The sequence below is a fragment of the Microcaecilia unicolor genome, chromosome 1 (assembly GCF_901765095.1).
Source record: "Microcaecilia unicolor chromosome 1, aMicUni1.1, whole genome shotgun sequence".
Classification (NCBI taxonomy): Eukaryota; Metazoa; Chordata; class Amphibia; order Gymnophiona; family Siphonopidae; genus Microcaecilia; species Microcaecilia unicolor.
Window position 1 is genome coordinate 183352731 of NC_044031.1, and position 20742 is coordinate 183373472.

Here is a 20742-nt window from a genome sequence, read left to right on the forward strand (position 1 = left end):
AGTTCCAGAATTTGCCTTTGCTAGTTCAGCAGCTTCTTAGGAACCTTCAGAAGCGGGAGGCTTCAGTTCCAGTGAAGGGGCTTGTTTAAAGGTAGGCAGGCCTGGTGTACAGAAGATACATTTTATGATCTTGAATCTCCACCAGAGTAATGACAGTGGTAGTGTTCTGAAATTGGGTAGTAGATATGGTTTCCATGTCTTTCTTACAATGCTGCCTTTTTAAGAACAACTGCTTTTCAGGGAAGGGCCTGTAAAAGGATTTGGAGGAGTCAAAGCCCTAGAGGTTTCCTAAAATTAGACCCAAAAGGAAGTTCAAGCAAGTCCAAGTTTTGGCATCTTTGGTAGTAACTATGCCAGTTTTGGGAGGGGGTATCACAAGTTTGCATGGTGATGATAGATCTCTGATTTACTGTAGTCATGCTGGCCAATCTATGCAATCAATACAGTGAGAAAATACCTCTGCAAGTTTTAGAAAAATCTGCAGTTGTCACGCTGGATGCACTGGTCAGCAATTGAAAACCTTCACAAGGTCTGTTCTACGTTTTGTAAATATTTCTTATTTCAATAAATTTTATTGGGATTTTATAAGTAAACAAAAGTAAAGGTACAACAATCTGAATAGATCGATCACCAACTGTATCACCAACTGAATTGCAACATTTGGAAACTAAGTGAATATGCATTTCCTCAAGGTTGAAGAGTTTGCAACATTGAGGTGAAAATGTTCCATACTACTGTGGCTTTGAATAAGAGTATTCTCCTGAGGAAACTTGCGAATTTCAATTGGAACCTTAGTTTAAGATTCTTACATTTTCCAGTGTCTATTATAACACCAAAAAAAGAGCTTTATACTAAATTCCTGATGATAATGCTTGGATTTTTGGTTACTGTATTCCCCCCCCCACCCCACTACAACAGATATATTAACATGAATGAGTACATCTAAGGAAAGGTCTGTTCCATAGATGTACTCATTGGATGTTTCAGCAATCCTAGAATCTTCACGAGTAGAAAAGGAGAAATTAGGTCTTACCTGCTAATTTTCTCTCCTTTAGGCCTTCCAGACCAGTCAAGACACTTGCATTATGCATGCCTACCAGCAGGTGGAGACTAATAACTTTGAATACTGTACTAAATCCTCCTATGCAGTTGCCAGCCAGACAGTATTTAATTAACAAAGCAGGAAAGGATGAAACCCCCTCCCCCTGTTTGCCCTTTGCCCCAACACAGCATGATAGCAAATAAATTTGCCTCACTATCGGCCACAAAGTACGAAAGCCTGCTGAGGCCCTTCAGCTGAAATAGAGGAAGGACCACTGCTGTTGCACCTCCAAACTTATACTGTCTTTCATTTCATTCATTTTTTTCCAACATATATATATATATATATATATATATATACATATACACAGGCTAGGCAGAAAGAGAAGGCACTGCTGCAAGCAGATGAAATCGGGAAAGGCCCCCTCCCTCCCTGAATGAAGCCAGACACAAACTCTTTGAACACACACAGGTAGGCTCTTGATTGGTCTTGGCCTAAAGGAATGAAAATTAGCAGGTAACACCCTATTTCTTCCTCAGTGGCCATTCTAGACTGGTCAAGATGCTTGGGAAGTACCAAAGCAGTACTTGTATAGGAGGGACCCACAGAGCCCAGAGGACAAAATCTGGCCCTGAAGGCCACGTCATGAGATGCCTGCTCATCCATGCGATAATGCTTCACAAAAGAGTGAAGAGAAGACCACACCGCTGCCTTACAAATGTCAAGCAGTAGAACCAGACCATTCTCTGCCCATGAAGCCACCATTTTTCTGGTTGAATGGGCCTTAAGCACCAGTGGAACCAGACGACTACGCAGAAGATGGGCCCGACACTATGAGTTCCTTGATCCTTTTAGCGATAGAGGCCTTAGATGCTGCTGCACCCTTGTTGGATCCCCCAATCCAGGACAAACGATCAGATCGATGAAACTCATCTGAACGACGCAAAAATGCCATCAAGGAGTGCTGCACATCCAAACGAGCCAACCACTGTTGCACCCTGTCATCTGATGCATCCCCCAGCACCAAGAGCGAAATACTGATTCACATGAAACATGGACACCACCTTGGGCACAAAAGAGGACAACGTCATCAGCGAGAAGACCAGAAACAGTCACCTACAGGATAAGGCCTGAAGTTCCAAAATCTGATGGGCTGACATATAATGGCCACCAGAAACACCGTCTTCAAAGTCCAAGTCCTTAAACGTGGCCGTTGCCAACAGCCCAAAAGGTGCAAACCCCAGCGCTTCCAACACCAAGGTGAGATCCCAAGGGCAAACCAGAGGATGCCACGGTGGCCTAAAGCAGAGTTTCCCAAGTCCGGTCCTTGAGTATCCCATGCCAGTCAGGTTTTCAGGATAGCCACAATGAATATGCATGAAAGAGATTTGCATATAATGGAAGCAGTGCATGCAAATCAAGTTCATTCATATTCATTGTGAATATCCTGAAAACCTGACTGACAAGGGGTACTCCAGGACTGGACTTGGGAAACACTGGCCTAGAAGTCTTCACCCCCCCCCCCCCCCCCCCCCCAACACACACACAAAATCTGAATGACTTCTGGAATGGATGCCAGGTCCTTGCCACCAATAAAATCCTTAAAACAAGCCAAAGCTGCCAGCTGCACTCGTAAGGGAAGACCAGGCCAGACTCTTGTTCAAACCATCCTGCAGAAAATCCTTGATCTCCACCACTGATGCCTGGAAAGGATTCAAGTGCTGGGTCATTGCATGTCAAGTGGTCTGATTTCAGAGAAGTGCCCTGCTCGACCATCACGGATGTCAATGAAATTTTCTGTGAACATTCATACATGTCCCCAGTGAACATTGGTAAAGTTTTACGTTCGCCGATGCAATACTTGCTGAGATATAATAATCTGTTTGACCCCCATACTGCAGCCTGCAGGCTTTTTATATCTCTGGAATTAAAGGTGTCATAAACGTGAAACTTTGCACACAACAACTTATCAACACAAGGTTTTCGAATATAAAATTTCATTCTCCTAATATTTTCCATTAGTTCACAAATTGAGTGTAAAATTGATGATTTTTGCAAAAACGCCAAAAATAGGGTATTTTTAGCCCACTTTTACAAAAAAAAAGACCTTCTGGAAACTCTTTTTATTCATTTTCATTAGAAAGAGCATGTTTCAAACCCCTTAAAAAAGTAGGGTTGGTTTCGAAAACCTTCTGTTGATTAGTTGTGTGCAAAACCAAACTTTACAATTTTTCATGCCGCAAATTTTTCGGACCAAGTTTGCTCCGTTTTCTTCATGGAAATCGCTCATGAAGATTTTTTTATTATTTTGTTTAATAGAGCGCAAAAAGTTGTACAAGATGGCCAAGTTCTGTTTCTTTCAACAAAATATTGCCGGAGATACAGTGTCTCAAAGTTGCCGAAATCTCGGAGTCATACCATAGAAGGCTGCAGTATGGGGTCAAACAGATTACTATATCTCAGCAAGTATTGCATCGGCAAACGTAAAACTTTACCAATGTTCATTGGGGACATGTATGAATGTTCACAGAAAATTTCATCGAAATCCATGATGGTCGCGCAGGGACCACCAGACCAGTTGACATGGAATGACCCTGCTGCTCCTGACGCCAAGCATCAAACACATGCCACACCCGTACGTAAGCCCAAGAGGTAGACTGATGATGCGCCTACAACATCGTCAAAATCACATGCACATAAAACCCCTGTCTCCAGACGCCCTTGAGGTAGAGTGGTGACACGCCTACAACATCGGCAAAATCACATGCGCAGAAAACCCCTGTCTCCAGAGACGAGCCCTCTCAAGAGCCAAGCCATAAGCAAGAATGGAGATGGATCAGGATGCATCACAAAGACTGTCTTACCAGCCCAGTTGTATCCCGCAGACGCAGCGGACTGTCCACAGTGAGAGCTACCAGATCCCTGTACCTGGAAAGCTGAGACCAACTCAGTGCTACAAGAATCGTCAGACCTGGATGCACCTTGATCTGCTGGAGCTCCCGACCTACCGATGACCATGGAGGTACAACAAAATCTCCTTCGGTTACGGAAGGATCAGTGCATCGACCCCCTCTATGTGTGGAGGAGTAGCCTAGTGGTTAGTGCAGTGGACTTTGAGCCTGGGGAACTGAGTTCGTTTCCCACTGCAGCTCCTTGTGACTCTGGGCAAGTCACTTAACCCTCCATTGCCCCTGGTACAAAATAAGTACCTGAATATATGTAAACCAATTTAAATGTAGTTGCAAAAGCCTCAGGCAGTATATCAAGTCCCATTTCCCTTCCCCCTTTTCTCCAGCAACTGAAGAACTGACGAGCCACAAGAGAGGGCTGCATGTACTGAAGCTCCACTGTGCACCACTGAACCCCGCCCTACTTGGTACTGCCAAGCCTCTCGGAATCGTCCCTGAACATTGACACCCCTACTACCTCCTCTGAGCTTATCTTTTGGAAGCTTTTGGATCTTAGTGTTGCCAAGCCCTCAAGCCAGTTTATCCAGATATTCCCCCAAAGAGCCTAGAGCCCCTAAAGGGGCAGTGAACAAAGCTTCAATTTAGAGGCTACGTCAGCAGCCCAACCTCAAAGCCACAAAGCCTGACGAGCCGCCACAGAGGACCATATTCTTGGCTGAAGCCCGAAGATAATCATAAAATGCATCCAGCAAAAATGAGGCTCCCATGTCGAGGTTAGCTCCCTGACAACCGCCCATTGGTCTTGCGCAGGAGCATTAAAGAGCCCCTAGACCAAACAAGGGCCTGGGTCAAGGCCCATAATGTCCCCCCCACCAAGGAAGGAGGGTACAGGCTATAGGGGTGGAGAGACCCAGCCTTCCAAGTATGACACCCCCAGGGAAACAGTGGCCCCCCACGGACAAAGCAATAAGGCAAAGAGCAAAGAACCTTTTCTTCTCAGCTAGAAGGGAAAAATACTAGCCCCTCCCACTAACACTAACACCCAGAACCCCCCTCCCCCAAAGGCCTACCAGACAGAGTCAATATTAAGACTTAATTTTTGTACTAGACACATTTTTTGGGTGAGAACATACAAATGTTTCATAAACGCAGTTTAGGAGGAAGTCGTTTTAGGTGTGCTGTGCTTTCAATTGGGCATGTGGCCTAATAAGATTTCATTATAAGTATGTAACTTCCTTACAGAATGTTAAATATGTCTTTTATGAACCTTGAGAATTTTCCTGGAAGGCAAAGGGGCTCTGTTAGTGTTGTTTGAGCTATGAAATTGCTTGAAGCATTAGTGTGTCTAGATTTTTTTTTTCAGGACTTAAATGCTTCACAGGAACTTTTTCACTCATTTCCTTTTGTTTTTGTTCTTAAATTTCCAACTTTCATTGGATTGTGACATTTGGTTCCACCCCTACTCTCTCCCCCCCCCCCCCCCCCCCCCCCCCCCCCCCCCAATATGAACTATTCTTTCGGTTGCATATTCTCTCTAAATTGGGGTTAGGGTATAATTTACTTTTTTGTTATTTATCTATATTTCCTTTTCAAGATTTAATGTCTATACTGACCTTCAGCACAGCCTGCTAGAGCTGAAAACTGTTTCATGTCCTTGCCGCAGTGTTACTACACAAGAGGAGGTACTTCCCAGTAGTATGGCTGTTCCATCGTTAGGATTTATGGAGTCTGCTCATTCAGGCCCCTCCTCAGACCAAGTCCCAGTCACTAGGCAGACTAAAATATTCCCCCTGCATAAGACCCTCTCCCAGATGGTGCTGGCTGAAACAGAGGCCCCTCATGATGTCATCTGAGGTACTAGACTGCTGAATAGGCTCTGTTTCTTGCCTGGAGAGGACTTGGATAGGTTTGTTCAGCTCCCCAAAGTGGATGCTGTGGTCACAGCCGTGACTAAATAAAAAGGCAGTCCCAATGGAAGGGGGTTCAGCCTTGAAGGATGCCCACAGCAGGAAGGTAGAGTAACTCCCTTAAGCAAGCCTTCACGTCCTCCACTCTTGGGGTGCAGGCATTGGTCTATAGTGCTACATGGCCCACACTTTGTGGTGTTGGTTCTAGCAGCTCCTGGAGTCCCTGGAGGTGGCATACCTGGACTCAGGGGCAGCTTATGTAGCGGATGCGGTTTATGACTTAGTCCACATTTGCTTCTAGTTATTGGCCTCTGTAGTTGTGGCGGCCCAGAGGTGGTTGTGACTGTGTCACTGGATGTCTTATGCAGCCTCTAAGGTGCACTTGAGCAAGCTTCCTTTTCAGAAATTGTTTGGGGAAGACCTAGAGAAGCTAGTGAAGAACTTGGGCAAGGCCAGGATCGAGCAGCTCCTGGAGGACTGTCCCGCGCATGATAGGTCTAGATTGAGAAATCATGGCAGTTCCCTCTTTGGCAGATGGCTCCCATCCAGATCATATTCTGAAAGGGCGAAAAGAGTCTGCCTTTTTGGGAGGCTCAGGGCTGAGGCCCTGTAGCCTCTTCTGGGTGTTCTAAAGGACCCCAGTGAGGGTCAGCTGGCCTCAGTGGTGCAGATGGTCAGCAGGCTCACCCTGTTCTACCTGAGTGGGCCTGCACCACTTCCGACCTTTGTATCCTGGATGTAGTGCACCAGGGGTGCACCTTAGAGTTCATGAAACCCATTTTTGATGCCTTCTTGCTGGTGTCATCTGTTTCCACCAAGAAAAGGTCAGTGATAGAGGTCACTACCCACCAACAATTATTGCAGCTGGGCGTGGTGGAGCTGTTCGCCCAATAGGAAGAAGCTTGGGGGTGCTACTCCCATCTTTTACATGGTCCCCAAAAAGGGTAGCTGCTACAGACCCATCCTACATCTTAAGGAAGGGGGTCAGTACCTCCCTGAAAGTCTCATTTCTGTATGGAAAACCTACGGTCAGTCATATCTTTGGTCTGGCTGGGAGAGTTTCTGATTTTCCTTGATCTTGTGGAGGCTTCCTGTACATCTGCGTTTTGGGCAAGTACTTTCATTCAAACCTCTTTCCTTTGATCTAGCTACAGTGCCCTCAACCTTTTCCAAGGTCATGATGGTGGTAACGGTTCATCTTGACAAGCAAGGAATCTGAGTGCATTTAAGTACATAAGTAATGCCATACTAGGAAAAGACCAAGGGTCCATCGAGCCCAGCATCCTGTCCATGACAGCGGCCAATCCAGGCCAAGGGCACCTGGCAAGCTTCCCAAACGTACAAACATTCTATACATCTTATTCCTGGAATTGTGGATGTTTCCCAAGTCCATTTAGTAGCGGTTTATGGACTTGTCCTTTAGGAAACCGTCCAACCCCTTTTTAAACTCTGCTAAGCTAACCGCCTTCACCACTTTCTCCGGCAACGAATCCAGAGTTTAATTATACGTTGGGTGAAGAAAATTTTTCTCCGATTTGTTTTAAATTTACTACACTGTAGTTTCATCGCATGCCCCCTAGTCCTAGTATTTTTGGAAAGCGTGAACAGACGCTTCACATCCACCTGTTCCACTCCACTCATTATTTCATATACCTCTATCATGTCTCCCCTCAGCTGTCTCTTCTCCAAGCTGAATAGCCCTAGCCTCCTTAATCTTTCTTCATAGGGAAGTCGTCCCATCCCCGCTATCATTTTAGTCGCCCTTCACTGCACCTTTTCCAATTTTACTATATCTTTTTTGAGATGGGGCGACCAGAATTGAACACAATACTCAAGGTGCGGTCGCACCATGGAGCGATAAAACGGCATTATAACATCCTCGCACCTGTTTTCCATACCTTTCCTAATAATACCCAACATTCTATTCGCTTTCCTAGTCGCAGCAGCACACTGAGCAGAAGGTTTCAGCGTATTATCGACGACGACACCCAGATCCCTTTCTTGGTCCGTAACTCCTAACGTGGAACCTTGCATGACGTAGCTATAATTTGGGTTCTTTTTTCCCACATGCATCACCTTGCACTTGCTCACATTAAACGTCATCTGCCATTTAGCCTCCCAGTCTCATAAGGTCCTCTTGTAATTTTTCACAATCCTGTCGCGATTTAACAACTTTAAATAACTTTGTGTCATCAGCAAATTTAATTACCTCGCTAGTTACTCCCATCTCTAAATCATTTATAAATATATTAAAAAGCAGCAGTCCTAGCACAGACCCCTGAGGAACCCCACTAACTACCCTTCTCCATTGTGAATACTGACCATTTAACCCCACTCTCTGTTTCCTATCCTTCAACCAGTTTTTAATCCACAATAGGACATTTCCTCCTATCCCATGACTCTCCAATTTCCTCTGTAGCCTTTCAAACTTGGAGGTGGACTCAAGGGCAGCAATATGGTTCTAATTCACCTGCTTGAGAGTCTGGGACTGGGTATTAAATAATTCCAAGAGTCTCTCACTTGGGAGCTGGAGTATTGCAGTATTCGCTTCAACACTGAGTGGGGAATAGTCTCTTTTTAAGGAGAGCATGCTCAAAATATAGTCCTGCAAGTGGGAACCCTGTGCTCAGGTAACCCTGGGACATGGGACAACCTGCAGCTTCTGGGTCCATTGCTGCAATTGTTGAGGTAGTGCCATGTGTGAGATCCCATATGCACTTGCTCCAAAGGGCACTTCTATATTGCTTAAGCCTGATAGCTTCTCACCAGAACGCCATGTGCACCGAGTTCTTCAGCCTCAGGAGGTAGCAGCTCAGCAGGAATTGATACCCTGGCCACAGCAGGAGCCTCTTTCCTCCATAGTCCCTGGTCAGTTGAATCCTTTGGAGAGCAGCCAGTTATCCTTTCCTTTCTTTGTCCTCCTCCTGATTGCATCAGATTGGCCCCAGTGTGCTTGATATGTAGACCTAATTTACCTGCTGGCGGAGCCTTTTTTCCTGCTACTGTGGAGTCGAGGGTTCCTGAAGCAAGGCCTGGTGGTAGTGTGAAAGATCCCCAGTCCCTTCTGGCTTACAGTTTGACCTTTGAGAGGCAGTGTTTGAGGAGAGGGGACCACTCAACCTCAGTATTTTCCATCCTCCTTAAAGCCCAGAGGCACTTGATATCCTTGGCCTATATTCAGGTTTGGCAGCCCTTCAAGTGGTGGTGTAGGGGTAGGCCCAGGGGTGTGCTGGTAAATTTTTAACAACAGGCTCTTTCTCCAGCTCTGCAGTTGGAAGAGCCAAGGGTGGCCTGGGGGGGGGGGGGGGGGAGCAACACTTGCCTCTCTCTCCTCCCTCCCTTCGTGTGGGCACGCTAAGCATACCTTTGCTGGCAGCCAATAAATGGACTGCCACCACTCCCAACGTCTTGCTCTGAGCAGCATGCTGGAACTTCTCTCACATGCTCGAGAAGTCCCAGCCTGCTGCCCAGAGCTGGAAACAAGGATCGGGGAGCAGCAGTAGTCTATTTACTTGGCTGGCACTACAGATTGACATTCTTTCCAGAGGTAACTCTACCTTTGGCAGAGTGGTGATTCAGGGGGGCCTTATCTTCCCCTGCCCAGTAAAATATTGTTTTTGTACATCCCATTTGTCTGGTCTTGTGTAGGTGGGTGAAAAGGAAAATGAAATTTATTCATACGTGTTAATTTCTTTTCCTTTAATACTACTACTATCATTTCCATAGCGCTACTAGACGTACGCAGTGCTATCCAGGGCCCACCCTGGAAGACACTGGTGGAAGAGGATATTTTTCAAGTTTTGCCTGCTTTCTGTGGTTTTGCATGTAGTTTTGATGGTTATTAGATTAGTCTTTATGATGCAGTGGTTTCAAAGGGGCTTATTTTGGACCTGATCCTGCTTTGGCAGTGGCATACTGGAGAATTCCAGACCACCAGCCCTTATGCTTCCCTGCAACGGCAGAAGGAATTAAGTCCACTTATGCTCAAAAATAAGTTAAATGCTTATTTATAATCTAGAAAGTACTGTATATACTCATAAAAACTGGTGTGGGGGGGGAATGTTAACTCTAATATAAACCAAGGGTTTATATTATTCCCCCCCCCCCCCCCCCCCCCCCACAGTGACTGACACTTCTCTCTTCCTACCCTCACCCCGCAGTGACTGGCATTGCTCTTCTTACCAATACTTCTTGCTGGTTGCTGCTAACAGTTACTGTGCTCGGTCGAGACCTTGAGCATCTGCACATGCTCAACTCCTGCCGGCTCCCATAAGAGGGCAGGAGCTGGCAGGCCTGCAGCATGTGCAGGTGATCAAGGCCCCAACCCAGCACAGTAACTGTCAGTGGTAGCTAGCAAGAAGGAAGTACTGGTAAAAATAGCAATGCCAGTTGCCACAGGGTATTGGGGGGGGGGGGGGGATAGAGAAGTGTCGGTTACTGTGGGTGGGAGGAAGGGGTAGGAGAGGGAGAGAAATGTCAGTCACCATGAGGGAGGGGGAAGGAGATAAATTTGCACTGAATCGACTATAAGCTGATATCCCAATTTTTGTGGGTTTGTGCTAGTCGATTATATACAGTATTTCCCATCATAGTGTATATTGGACTTCTGCATATCCCCTAAGTTCATTGCAGAGAAACCAAGCAAAATGGTGGTGGTGGGGGGGGGGGGGGGTTCCATTTTCTCATAAGTCAGCCAGAATGGATTTCTGCCATTGCAGGGCAGTATACTGGTGATGCCACTGGAATAGTTCAGTATTTCTACCTCCATCTACTGGTGAGGGGGACTCAACCCATTGGCCTGGACTGGTGTAGCAGGACTCAAGGAAAGGAAATTAAAAGGTATTTATGAATACATTTCTCTATCTTCACTTCATAGTCTGATCTAAGCTGGTTTTGGTGAATAGATGGTTGTCAGACTTTTTTTCAAGGTGCTTACTCCTGAAGGTGGTACCTATGTAGTCTCAAAAGCTAGGGTTTTTTTTTCTGGATTGTTTCTTACATGAATCATCACAGCCTGCAGAAGTTTCAGTCCTTAGAGGCAGTGAGGGTTCATGGTCCTAGGTGTCATTTTTTTGTCTCTAATTCTTTTGATTATTTCCTTCAGGTTTTCTTTGTGATTCGCCTCATCGCAGGCCCCACCGCCAACTCACTACCCCCTATTGTGGAACCAGATCCTCTCATCCCTTGTGACCTAATGGATGGTCGAGATGCTTTTCTCACCCTGGCCAGAGACAAGCACCTGGAGTTTTCTTCACTGCGTAGAGCCAAGTGGTCAACCATGTGCATGCTAGTGGAACTGCACACTCAGAGCCAGGATCGCTTTGTGTACACATGTAATGAGTGCAAGCACCATGTGGAGACAAGATGGCACTGCACTGTCTGCGAGGTGTGTATTCTGCATTTCTCAGCTATAGAAAACCAAGCATGCAGATCCCTTTCACTTCACTACCAATTTTGTACTGGGTGAATTGTAGCTGTAGTATTTCATGCTTTCAAAATTATTTAAACACTATAATTCTTCCTAATGAATATAAACTTGAAGGTTATGATTTGAGGGGACTATGGTATCATTAGAGAAGTCCTTAAAGTGACATTCTGTGACTAAGTAAAGTTACGTAAACCAAAGTGTAGTAATAACATTTTGTAGTTACTTTTTAGTTGCTTTACAATGCTGTTTTTTTACACAAATTGTAACTTGTTTAGTTCAGACTCCTGTATGTTACTGCATATCTCTATGAAGGACCTTTTCTGCTTCTAGCTCTATGAAAGTAACTTTGTAATTAAGACATTCTATTCTGGTACAGTCCATACTGTGCACTTATGACCAATAACCAGCTCAGTATTTACCTTCTCTGTTCCATTTTAGTGTTTTCTCTTTAATGGCAGGGCTTTTAATATGGCTCTGTGCTCATAACATTATGTTGCTTTTCAGGACTATGACTTGTGCATCACCTGCTACAACACTAAAAACCATGAACACAAGATGGAGAAGCTGGGCCTGGGCTTGGATGATGAGAGCAACAACCAGCAAGCTGCTGCCACACAGAGTCCTGGTGATTCACGCCGCCTAAGCATCCAGCGCTGCATCCAGTCCCTGGTACATGCCTGCCAGTGCCGCAATGCCAACTGCTCGCTGCCATCCTGCCAGAAGATGAAGCGGGTAGTGCAGCACACCAAAGGCTGCAAGCGCAAGACCAATGGCGGCTGCCCCATCTGCAAGCAGCTTATTGCCCTCTGCTGCTACCATGCCAAGCACTGCCAAGAGAACAAGTGCCCTGTGCCCTTCTGCCTCAATATTAAGCACAAGTTGCGGCAGCAGCAGCTGCAGCACCGTCTACAACAGGCTCAAATGCTGCGCAGGAGGGTGGCAAGCATGCAGAGGACGGGTGTCGTAGGGCAGCAGCAAGGTCTACCCTCACCAACGGCTACAGCACCTACAACTCCAACGGGCCAGCAGCCACCAACACCTCAGACACCCCAGCCTCCTACGCAGCCCCAACCTCCTACGCAGCCCCAGCCCCCAACTCCTAACAGCATGCCACCATACAGCATGTCCAGAACTCAGCCTTCAGGGCCCCCCTCCCAAGGCAAGCCTGGGGGGCAGGTGACTCCCCCAACTCCACCTCAGGTGACTCAGCAGCAGGCCCAAGGCCCCCCTCCAGCAGCACTGGTGATGGCCATGCAGATTCAGCGAGAGGCAGAGAACCAACGGCAGATGGCACAGGTGCAAATCTTCCAGCGGCCAATGAACCCACACCAGATGACTCAGATGCCACCTATGAGTATGAACTCACCACAGCAACCCCGGGGCCCAACACATGTTGATCCAGGGATGGGTCCAACAGGACTGCAGCAGCCACAACAGCAACAGACATGGACACATGGAGGGATGCCTCAAACTCAGCAGATGCAACCTGGTATGCAGAGACCATCTGTGATGTCTGTGCCTCAGCCTGGGCAGCCTATAAATATGCCGCCTCAGTCAGGAATGGGTCAGGTGCCTGGTGCAGGTCAGCCAAAGCAAGGGCCTCTTCCACAGGCAGCCTTGCAAAATTTGCTGCGGACACTCAGGTCTCCTAGCTCCCCAATGCAGCAACAACAGGTGCTTAACATCCTTCACTCCAACCCTCAGCTCCTGGCAGCCTTCATAAAGCAACGAGCTGCGAGGTATGTTGGGAGCCAGAATCCCCAGGCCATGGCAGGGCAGCAGGTAATGGCAACAGGTCAGCCAGGACTCCAGACACAGGCTGGTATTCAAGGGCAGCAGGGTGTGCATCCAAACCCAGGAATGCAAAATATGAGTACCATGCAGAGACCGAGCATGCCTCAGCAGCAGCCGCAGCCGCCTCAGCAGCAGCAACCGCCTCAGCAGAGCATGGGTGGCATGAATCCACAAGGGCAGGCCATGAGCATGAACCATGCTGGTATGTCCCCGCAGTTCCGTGAACTTTTAATTCGCAGGCAGCAGATGCTGCAGCAACACCAGCAACAAGGACCAGGCATGGTTCCTGGGATGGCCAACCACAGCCAGTTTCAGCAGCCTCAAGGGATTGGGTACCCACAACAGCAGCAACAGCAGCAACAAAGAATGCAGCACCACCTGCAGATGCAGCAAGGGAACATGGGACAAATGGGCCAGCTACCACCAGGAATGGGTGTGGAAGCCGGAACGAGTTTACAGCAGGCATTTCAGCAAAGGCTACTTCAGCAGCAGATGGGATCTCCAGCCCAACCTAACCCTATGAGCCCTCAGCAGCACATGCTTCCCAGCCAGGCACAGTCCCCCCACCTACAAGGCCAGCAGATCCCCTCCTCACTGACCAATCAGGTGCGCTCACCACAGCCAGTCCCATCACCACGTCCACAGTCCCAACCCCCCCACTCTAGCCCATCGCCAAGGATGCAGCCCCAGCCATCCCCACATCACGTCTCCCCTCAGACCAGTTCCCCGCATCCAGGACTGGTGGCAGCCCAGGGCAACCCCATGGATCAAGGACATTTTGCCAGCCCGGACCAGAATGCAATGCTCTCCCAGCTGGCTAGCAACACTGGTATGCCAGTCCTCCATGGGGCAAGTGCCTCTGAGCTTGGGCTGAACCCAGATAACTCAGACTTGAATTCCAGCCTTTCACAGAATACACTAGACATACACTAGAGAACACTGTAGCATTTTGGGAGCAAAACAAAAACTTATTTTCTTCTTAAACAGACTTTTTGTACTGAAGACAATTTTTTGGAATCATTCCAGGAAAGACTTTTGTTGGGGGGAAGGGGTCATTTTCTTTCTCCTGGAGTGTACCGGAGCTGTGGTTTAGTAGTATCAACCTACGCAAACAGAGGAGATATACAAAGAATATATTTTTGTTATGACTGGATAAGAAAGCCAGTCGCTCTTGCTCACTCACTCGCGCTCTCATGGGGGAAAGTCTGTTTTCCATGCTGACAAACCCCCCCAAAACACCTCATTAGGTTTTACTTTATAATTTTTTTTAAATTAATGAAAATATGTAATATTGATAGTTTTAATTTACTGTTCGGGTTGTTGGCAGTTTCTCACTTCCCTTTCCACCTCATAGAGCAAGAAAAACATTTCTTAGAAAACCAGAGGACAAAATAGGTTTAGTGTGCTTTAAAAAATAAAATACATTTATATGTATGTGTGTGTTTATATATATATATATATATATATATATATATATACACACACACACACACACCATCTCCTCCTCTTTAGGGTGGAAAAATTGTTAATTCTTGAAAGTATATATAAAGAGGCCAGACAAGTCAGCCACCACTTTTGTCCTCCCAGGCATTTTTCTATATAAAGGGTCTGAAATCAAAATGTCAAAGTATTAATAATTTGTACATGCTAAGAAAAAGAAATATGGACAATTTTTTTTCTGGGATTTTTTTGTTTTGTTTTCTTTTTGAAAATACTGTGTGGCAGCTGCCAAAATGGAGTATATATATTGTGGTTTGTTTCTTGAGAAAAGACTTTTTTTTTCTGTTTGTGGTTTTTTGTTTTTGTTTTGTTTTTTTTAACATCTAACAGGAGGATTATAAAAACAAAAATACCTAAGAGGGCAAAAAGGATTCTGAGGGGATGCTTTTACTGAAAGCCCTGGTGAATCTTATTTGAGCTGTCTCTTCTTCTACTCTCTCCCCAATTTTACCCCATTAAACTTTCTGTAAAACTTGAATATAGTGCAAAAAAAATCCCACAAAAACCACCTTCAAATGTTGTAAATCATGCAATTGAATTGATTACTTATAAATATGAACTTTGGATCACTGTATAGATTCTTGCAATTGATTTCTTATCTATTGTTAAATAAACTGTGTGAGGCAGACAGAGGCAAGTCTTATTTTAATATTTCCACCCCTCCTACCTTTTTGGTGCTTCTTTGAAGAAGGCTGGAATTTCATCTTTGTTCCTTTTATTTTATGGTGGTCATAATCTGAAAGAATTATTTAATGTAAATTAAAGTATGTTTTTACTGTTCTGTAAAAAAGGGGGGGGGGATAACAAAAAAAAAAAAAGCAGGTGAGGCTGTGTGTTCTTTTTTTTAATAAGTTATAATCTAGTCTTATAAAAAGCTCCTTCCTCAACGAGATTTACATGGTATGTGCTCATTCTTTGACCTAACTTGCTGTATCTTCATTGCTGTGCTGCTTGTTACCTATTGGCTGAAACAGTATTGCTGGAAAAAGTGTTTGTGCTGCTACCCAGTCATTTCACGTCAAGGCTGACTGGGTTTGCTGTACGTGGAGGAAGTGGTATATGCCAAGAGATATGGGGATGGGGAAAGCAAAAGTGGTTTGAAGAAGCCAGAGTAAGGGCCTGACTGAAGTTTGTTGTTCATTTTTTTATCCATAGGGGGGAAATGCTGGAATAAATCAGATCCAAAGAGCGATGGTTTTTTGCAGCTAAATTTTGTGGACACGGGGAGATAACTAATGATAGAAGGAGTTTTTGGACTTGTCTTCAAACATGGTTCAAAATCAGTCTGGTTCCCTTTTTTTTGTGTGTGTGTGGGGGGGAGTGGTCAGCAGTTTTTTTTTTCCTGTTCTTTTGGCCTTTTCAGCTCATTCAGTCACAGCTGGGGATCTGCATCATAAGCTATTTTTCACAACTACCTGTAGGTTTTCCTCCTGTTTTGTATTCTATTCTGATTCAGTCAGCCCAGTCATCGATGTGACAGTTGTTGGCTGAGAGGCCAAGTACTAGGGCTACTTTCAAAACCTTGTGATCATGGGCCCTATATCTGGCCATGAGGTGTGACCCCCTAGGGACAGTGGGTGCTCCGGTTGCAGTTTTAGAAGATAGAGGCCACTATCAAGTCCATTTGATCAACATACCATACATATATGCTCATGTATAAGTAAAAAAAAATTATATGTTAAAATGCCTTAAATGTAATTTTATCCATGGTTCATATAAAATTAACCCCCCCCCCCCCCCCACACACACACACACACACACACACACAGTTGGTGGCATATTCCAGCTTATCTCCTTCAATTTCCCTCCCTCCACCTGTCCGCAGTATGGTATCTTCCCCTCTGTCTCAATCTCCACCACCCCCACCCCCCCCACCCCGCCCTGCCACAAAGTGTACTTTCAAACTGTCTTTTAGAAAGCATTGGCAGCACAGTGATACAACTAGACCACCTGCTCTAGAGCACTCCCTCTGACAGAATGGGTGGGATAGATCAGAGGGAACACTCTGGACAGGCTGCAGGCAGCTCAGGTGTATCGCTGCTCTTTAAGAGCAACTCGGGGACTTGAAGTCTCTGCAGTCCCCCTGGCCCACCCTCCCTCCTTCCTAACGCGAGGGCATGGGAGGTGGGAGGGGCTGGAGATCCAGTGGCTCTCCAGCCCCCCTAACACCTCCCCCCCCCCCCTCCCCCCGACAGCAAAAATAAATCCCTGGTGGCCCAGTGGCCAACTCTACCACCATCTGTCGTAATGGTATAGTGGCCCTGATTCCCCCCCCCCCCCCCCTCCCGGTACCTTAAATGGTGGAGGAGGGAGTAGCACTCCCTCCTCCTTTGAGTGATGCCTCCAAAATGGCAGCACCCTGCCCAATGCATCCTGGGATGCACTGGGCAGGGTGCCACCATTTGGAGGCTGCGCTCGAAGGAGGGAGGGAGTTCTGCTCCTTCCTCTGCCATTTAACGTATGGGGGGAGTCGGGGACCACTGTGGTGGGAGGGGGAAGGGATCCACTGTACCTCCAGCCCCCCCATGCCCTCATTTTGGGGGCTGGAGATCCGGAGGGGGGGAATAGGGGGCTAGGGAAACCTTGGGGGGATGGAGGTCCACTGGATCTCCAGCCCCCCCTGCATGTAGGGGGCTGGGGCCTGCAAGCATGGACTGGGCTTCCCATTCCTCTCCAATGGTCTGCAACCCTACTGCCAACTCCAAGCTGGCGTAGGGTTTGCCTGTTTGGCACATTGTCCGCTGAGCATGACCTTTTTAGCATGCATTTGCATGTTGCTTGCAGTCAGAGTCCACAAGTGCAGGCTCTGATCATGGGGTGAGAGCAAATATTGGTGCTAGTATGGGGCTAAATAGCCTCTAGCGCCCGCGTTTGCGTCTGATCATTGGCAAAGAAAAGACAAGTTGGAATGTACATGGGGGGAGATTGTGTGGTCCAGCATCTCCTCCTCTGTTAGACCTCAAAGTGGAGGGCAGGCAGAGAGGGGAGCAGTGTTGGACCTGTTTTCAGCCTTGACTTATAAATGGGTCACAGCAGTTTTGGCCATTTTTTGACCCAAAACTGCCCTTAAGTTATACATGAGTACATATGATAAGAGTATATACATTTCTAAACTGAATTTTCTTTTTAATTTTTTTCCTGCAACATTTTCTTAGTGGAAAAACTGTTTGCCATATACAATTGTGGACTTCATTGTAAAGTTTCAGAATTCAAATGTCTTGGGAATTGAATGTATATGCTGCAAAACAGCCTATTAGATAACTTTCTTCATGATATTTCTGTTACCATACAGAGAAGAGAAAGCAGTAGGCCCATCTATTACACTCATTGTGATGTGTTGCAAAGCACTAACAGCAGTTATTTTTTTCTGATTTTATTGTGGGAAAATTATTTTTTAAAACTCTGAATACATATTCTGCTAGCTACTGATATTTGTCTTGGACAATTTCCCCATTATTGCATTTAATGGTGTATATACAGAATAGCTAAACTGAAAGTCAGGCTATAAGGAAAGGTTGAGAAGGTTAGGGCTCTTCAGCTTGGAGAAAAGGCGGCTGAGGGGTGATATGATAGAAGTCTACAAGATAATGAGCGGAGTACAGCGGACAGATGTGAATTGTTTGTTTACACTTTCAAAGAACAACAAAACGAGGGGACATTGAAGCTAGAATATGGTAGATTTAAAACAAATAGGAGAAAGGTTTTCTTTACTCAGCGTGTAGTTAGACTCTGGAACTCATTGCCGGAGAATGTAGTGACAGCCGCTGGCCTTACAGAATTTAAAGGGGATTTGGACAGATTCCTGAGGGAAAAGTCCATTGAACATTATTAATTTTTTTTCTTTTGGTGGGGGGGGGGGGGGGGGGGTTGCCGGGTTCTTGAAGCCTGGATTGGCCGCTGTCGGAGACAGGATGCTGCTGGGCTTGATGGACCCTTGGTCTTTTCCCAGTATGGCGGAACTTATGTACACTTCTTAATTTTAATGCATTTGTTTGAAAAGGGTAAAGAACTATAAACTTACAACTTTTTGGCAGATCGAATGGAATAAAAATTAGTTGTTAATCTCTAAGCTAAACAGTTAGGAGTAGTTTCTTCAGAGGTTCTCAACCTAGTTCTCAGGACACACACCCTGCCAGTCAGGTTTTCAGGCTACCTACAGTGAATAAGCATGAGAGAGATGTGCATGCAGATTTCTCTTGCATATTCATTGTGAATATCTTGAAACTCAGACTACCTTTGGTGTGTCCCGAGGCCTGGGTTGAGAACCCCTGTCTTGTATTGCTGCTTCAAAAAGCAATGCCTTCTAACGATTCTGGAGGTTTGGCACTTGAAAGTGAGCTGCAGCCCTCGTCTGATGAATTTTGTCTTCACACATAATTGACTGTACCTCAGCAATTGCTGCTGCCTCAACACAGCGGGGGGGGGGGGGGGGGGGGGGGCATTAATCTATAAAGACAGCCCCTGAGCATGAACAATGATGTCTGTAGGCAGCAAACCAGTATACGTATTTCAGTATTAGAGCATACCTATAGTACAGTGCAGCAGGTGCTGATGTAGAATGCACTGTGCAGAGTAAGTATAAAGAGCATTGAAAAACAAATGGTCAGTGTAACTAGCAATTTACATGTCTATTACATATTTTCCAGCTGGAGCAGGGTCTGGACCTAGTCCTTGGGACACCTCCAGCCAGTCAGGTTTTTAGGATCTCCATGTGAATATGAGATAAATTTACATACAGTAAAGGTAGTGCATACAAATTTATTTTATGCTGAAATACATTTCAAGAGAGAATCGTAAGGAAGGGTTAATTAGATTTCTTTCATCCAGCATTTCTCCATAGTCTTGGTTTAAACAGTAATCCCCCCCACCAGGGTATTCAGCCCACAGTAGTCAGTAGTTTTAAACCTACTGACTGCTGTGGGCTGAATGTAATGCAGATATTCAATGTCTGGACTTGATTCTCCAGTCCTGCAGCATACCAAAAGACATAATAGTACTCGTGCCAAATCTTAAAGACCCTACAGCTTTTCAAATGGAAGACTCTTTTCTCTAAATGTGAAGACATTTAGAGCTCAAACATAGCTTATGTTGGCATCAGGACATAAGGCAGCAGTTGGTGGCATCTGAGGCAACTTTAAGCAGGTCAGAACGTCCAAGTCTCAGGTGTACACTACTCCTGAAAAAGAACAAAAGACCCTGGATGCAGTAGGAAAAGGAGTCTACCAAAATGCAGTGCTGCGCCTAAAAATTGTAGTCCATGGCTTCAAATTTTGCATTATCAGCATGCCATTCTTGATGTAGCCAGAGGGTGCCACTCTACCTAAACTTTCACGAATCTACTTATTCCCTACTCTGGCCAACTTATGCCTATGACTCAGCAGTCAGTACATACTGGACCCCCATATTGGACCTCTGGGAAGATCTGCATGATTACCTAACAGACTCGCCCTGCTTTGGATAGTCTCTTCATAGATAGTCAAAGAGGCTGTCTCCTAAATTAAAGACCACAGCTTTACAGTTGGGAGTTAACCATCTCAACCTTCTGACCAAAATAACCAAGACCACAAGACTCAATCTACATAGTTTTGGAGATTTTGTTTTTTAAGTTCAGTATTTTTATTGACTTTAAATTACAATACAGAAACAGCAACAACTGAAATTCTGAAAACTTTCTCCCCCTCCCAGGTTACATAGTAACACACTGCTGCGATGACATACAAACTACACATTGCTAACCAGACAATAAATATCAAGTGGTGCCCCAATTTTCTTGATACAGAGAGTCCTCCAGAAAATATGAGAAGACAGAGTGCAAGTAATTCTCATAGCTCTACAATGGCAAAGACAAATATGGCTTCCCTATAGAGTTGTTTAGAAATTAAATTCCACTGACATCATGCCATGTTACTTAACACAGCAACAAGGTGGCTGCCTGCATCTCAATTTGAAGTTAATTCTCACAACTTGGATGTTAAATGGTTAATGATCACTTGTATAGTCTCTCAAGAGGGTTAAGGAGGTTTTGTTAGCTTCCAGAGATCTGCAATTAGAAAAAACTGGAATGGATATATTTTTCCAATGTGGGCCCGGGCTTGCAAGCAGCAAGACCCTTTCTCATTCCCAGTTCCACAGATCCCTCCTATCTTCTTGACTTACCCAACT

At 45.7% G+C, this 20742-nt stretch overlaps 1 protein-coding gene across 1 annotated transcript in view; it reads left to right on the forward strand.

Annotated features, from left to right (window-relative positions):
- The window catches only part of EP300 (E1A binding protein p300), a 507140-nt gene extending 491930 nt beyond the window's left edge, over positions 1-15210 (forward strand). Inside the window, 2 exon segments of the mRNA XM_030203013.1 lie at positions 10963-11244; positions 11791-15210. Coding sequence (XP_030058873.1) covers positions 10963-11244; positions 11791-14013 — 2505 coding nt within the window. The 3' untranslated portion in view covers positions 14014-15210.
- Positions 15211-20742: the final 5532 nt, after the last annotated feature.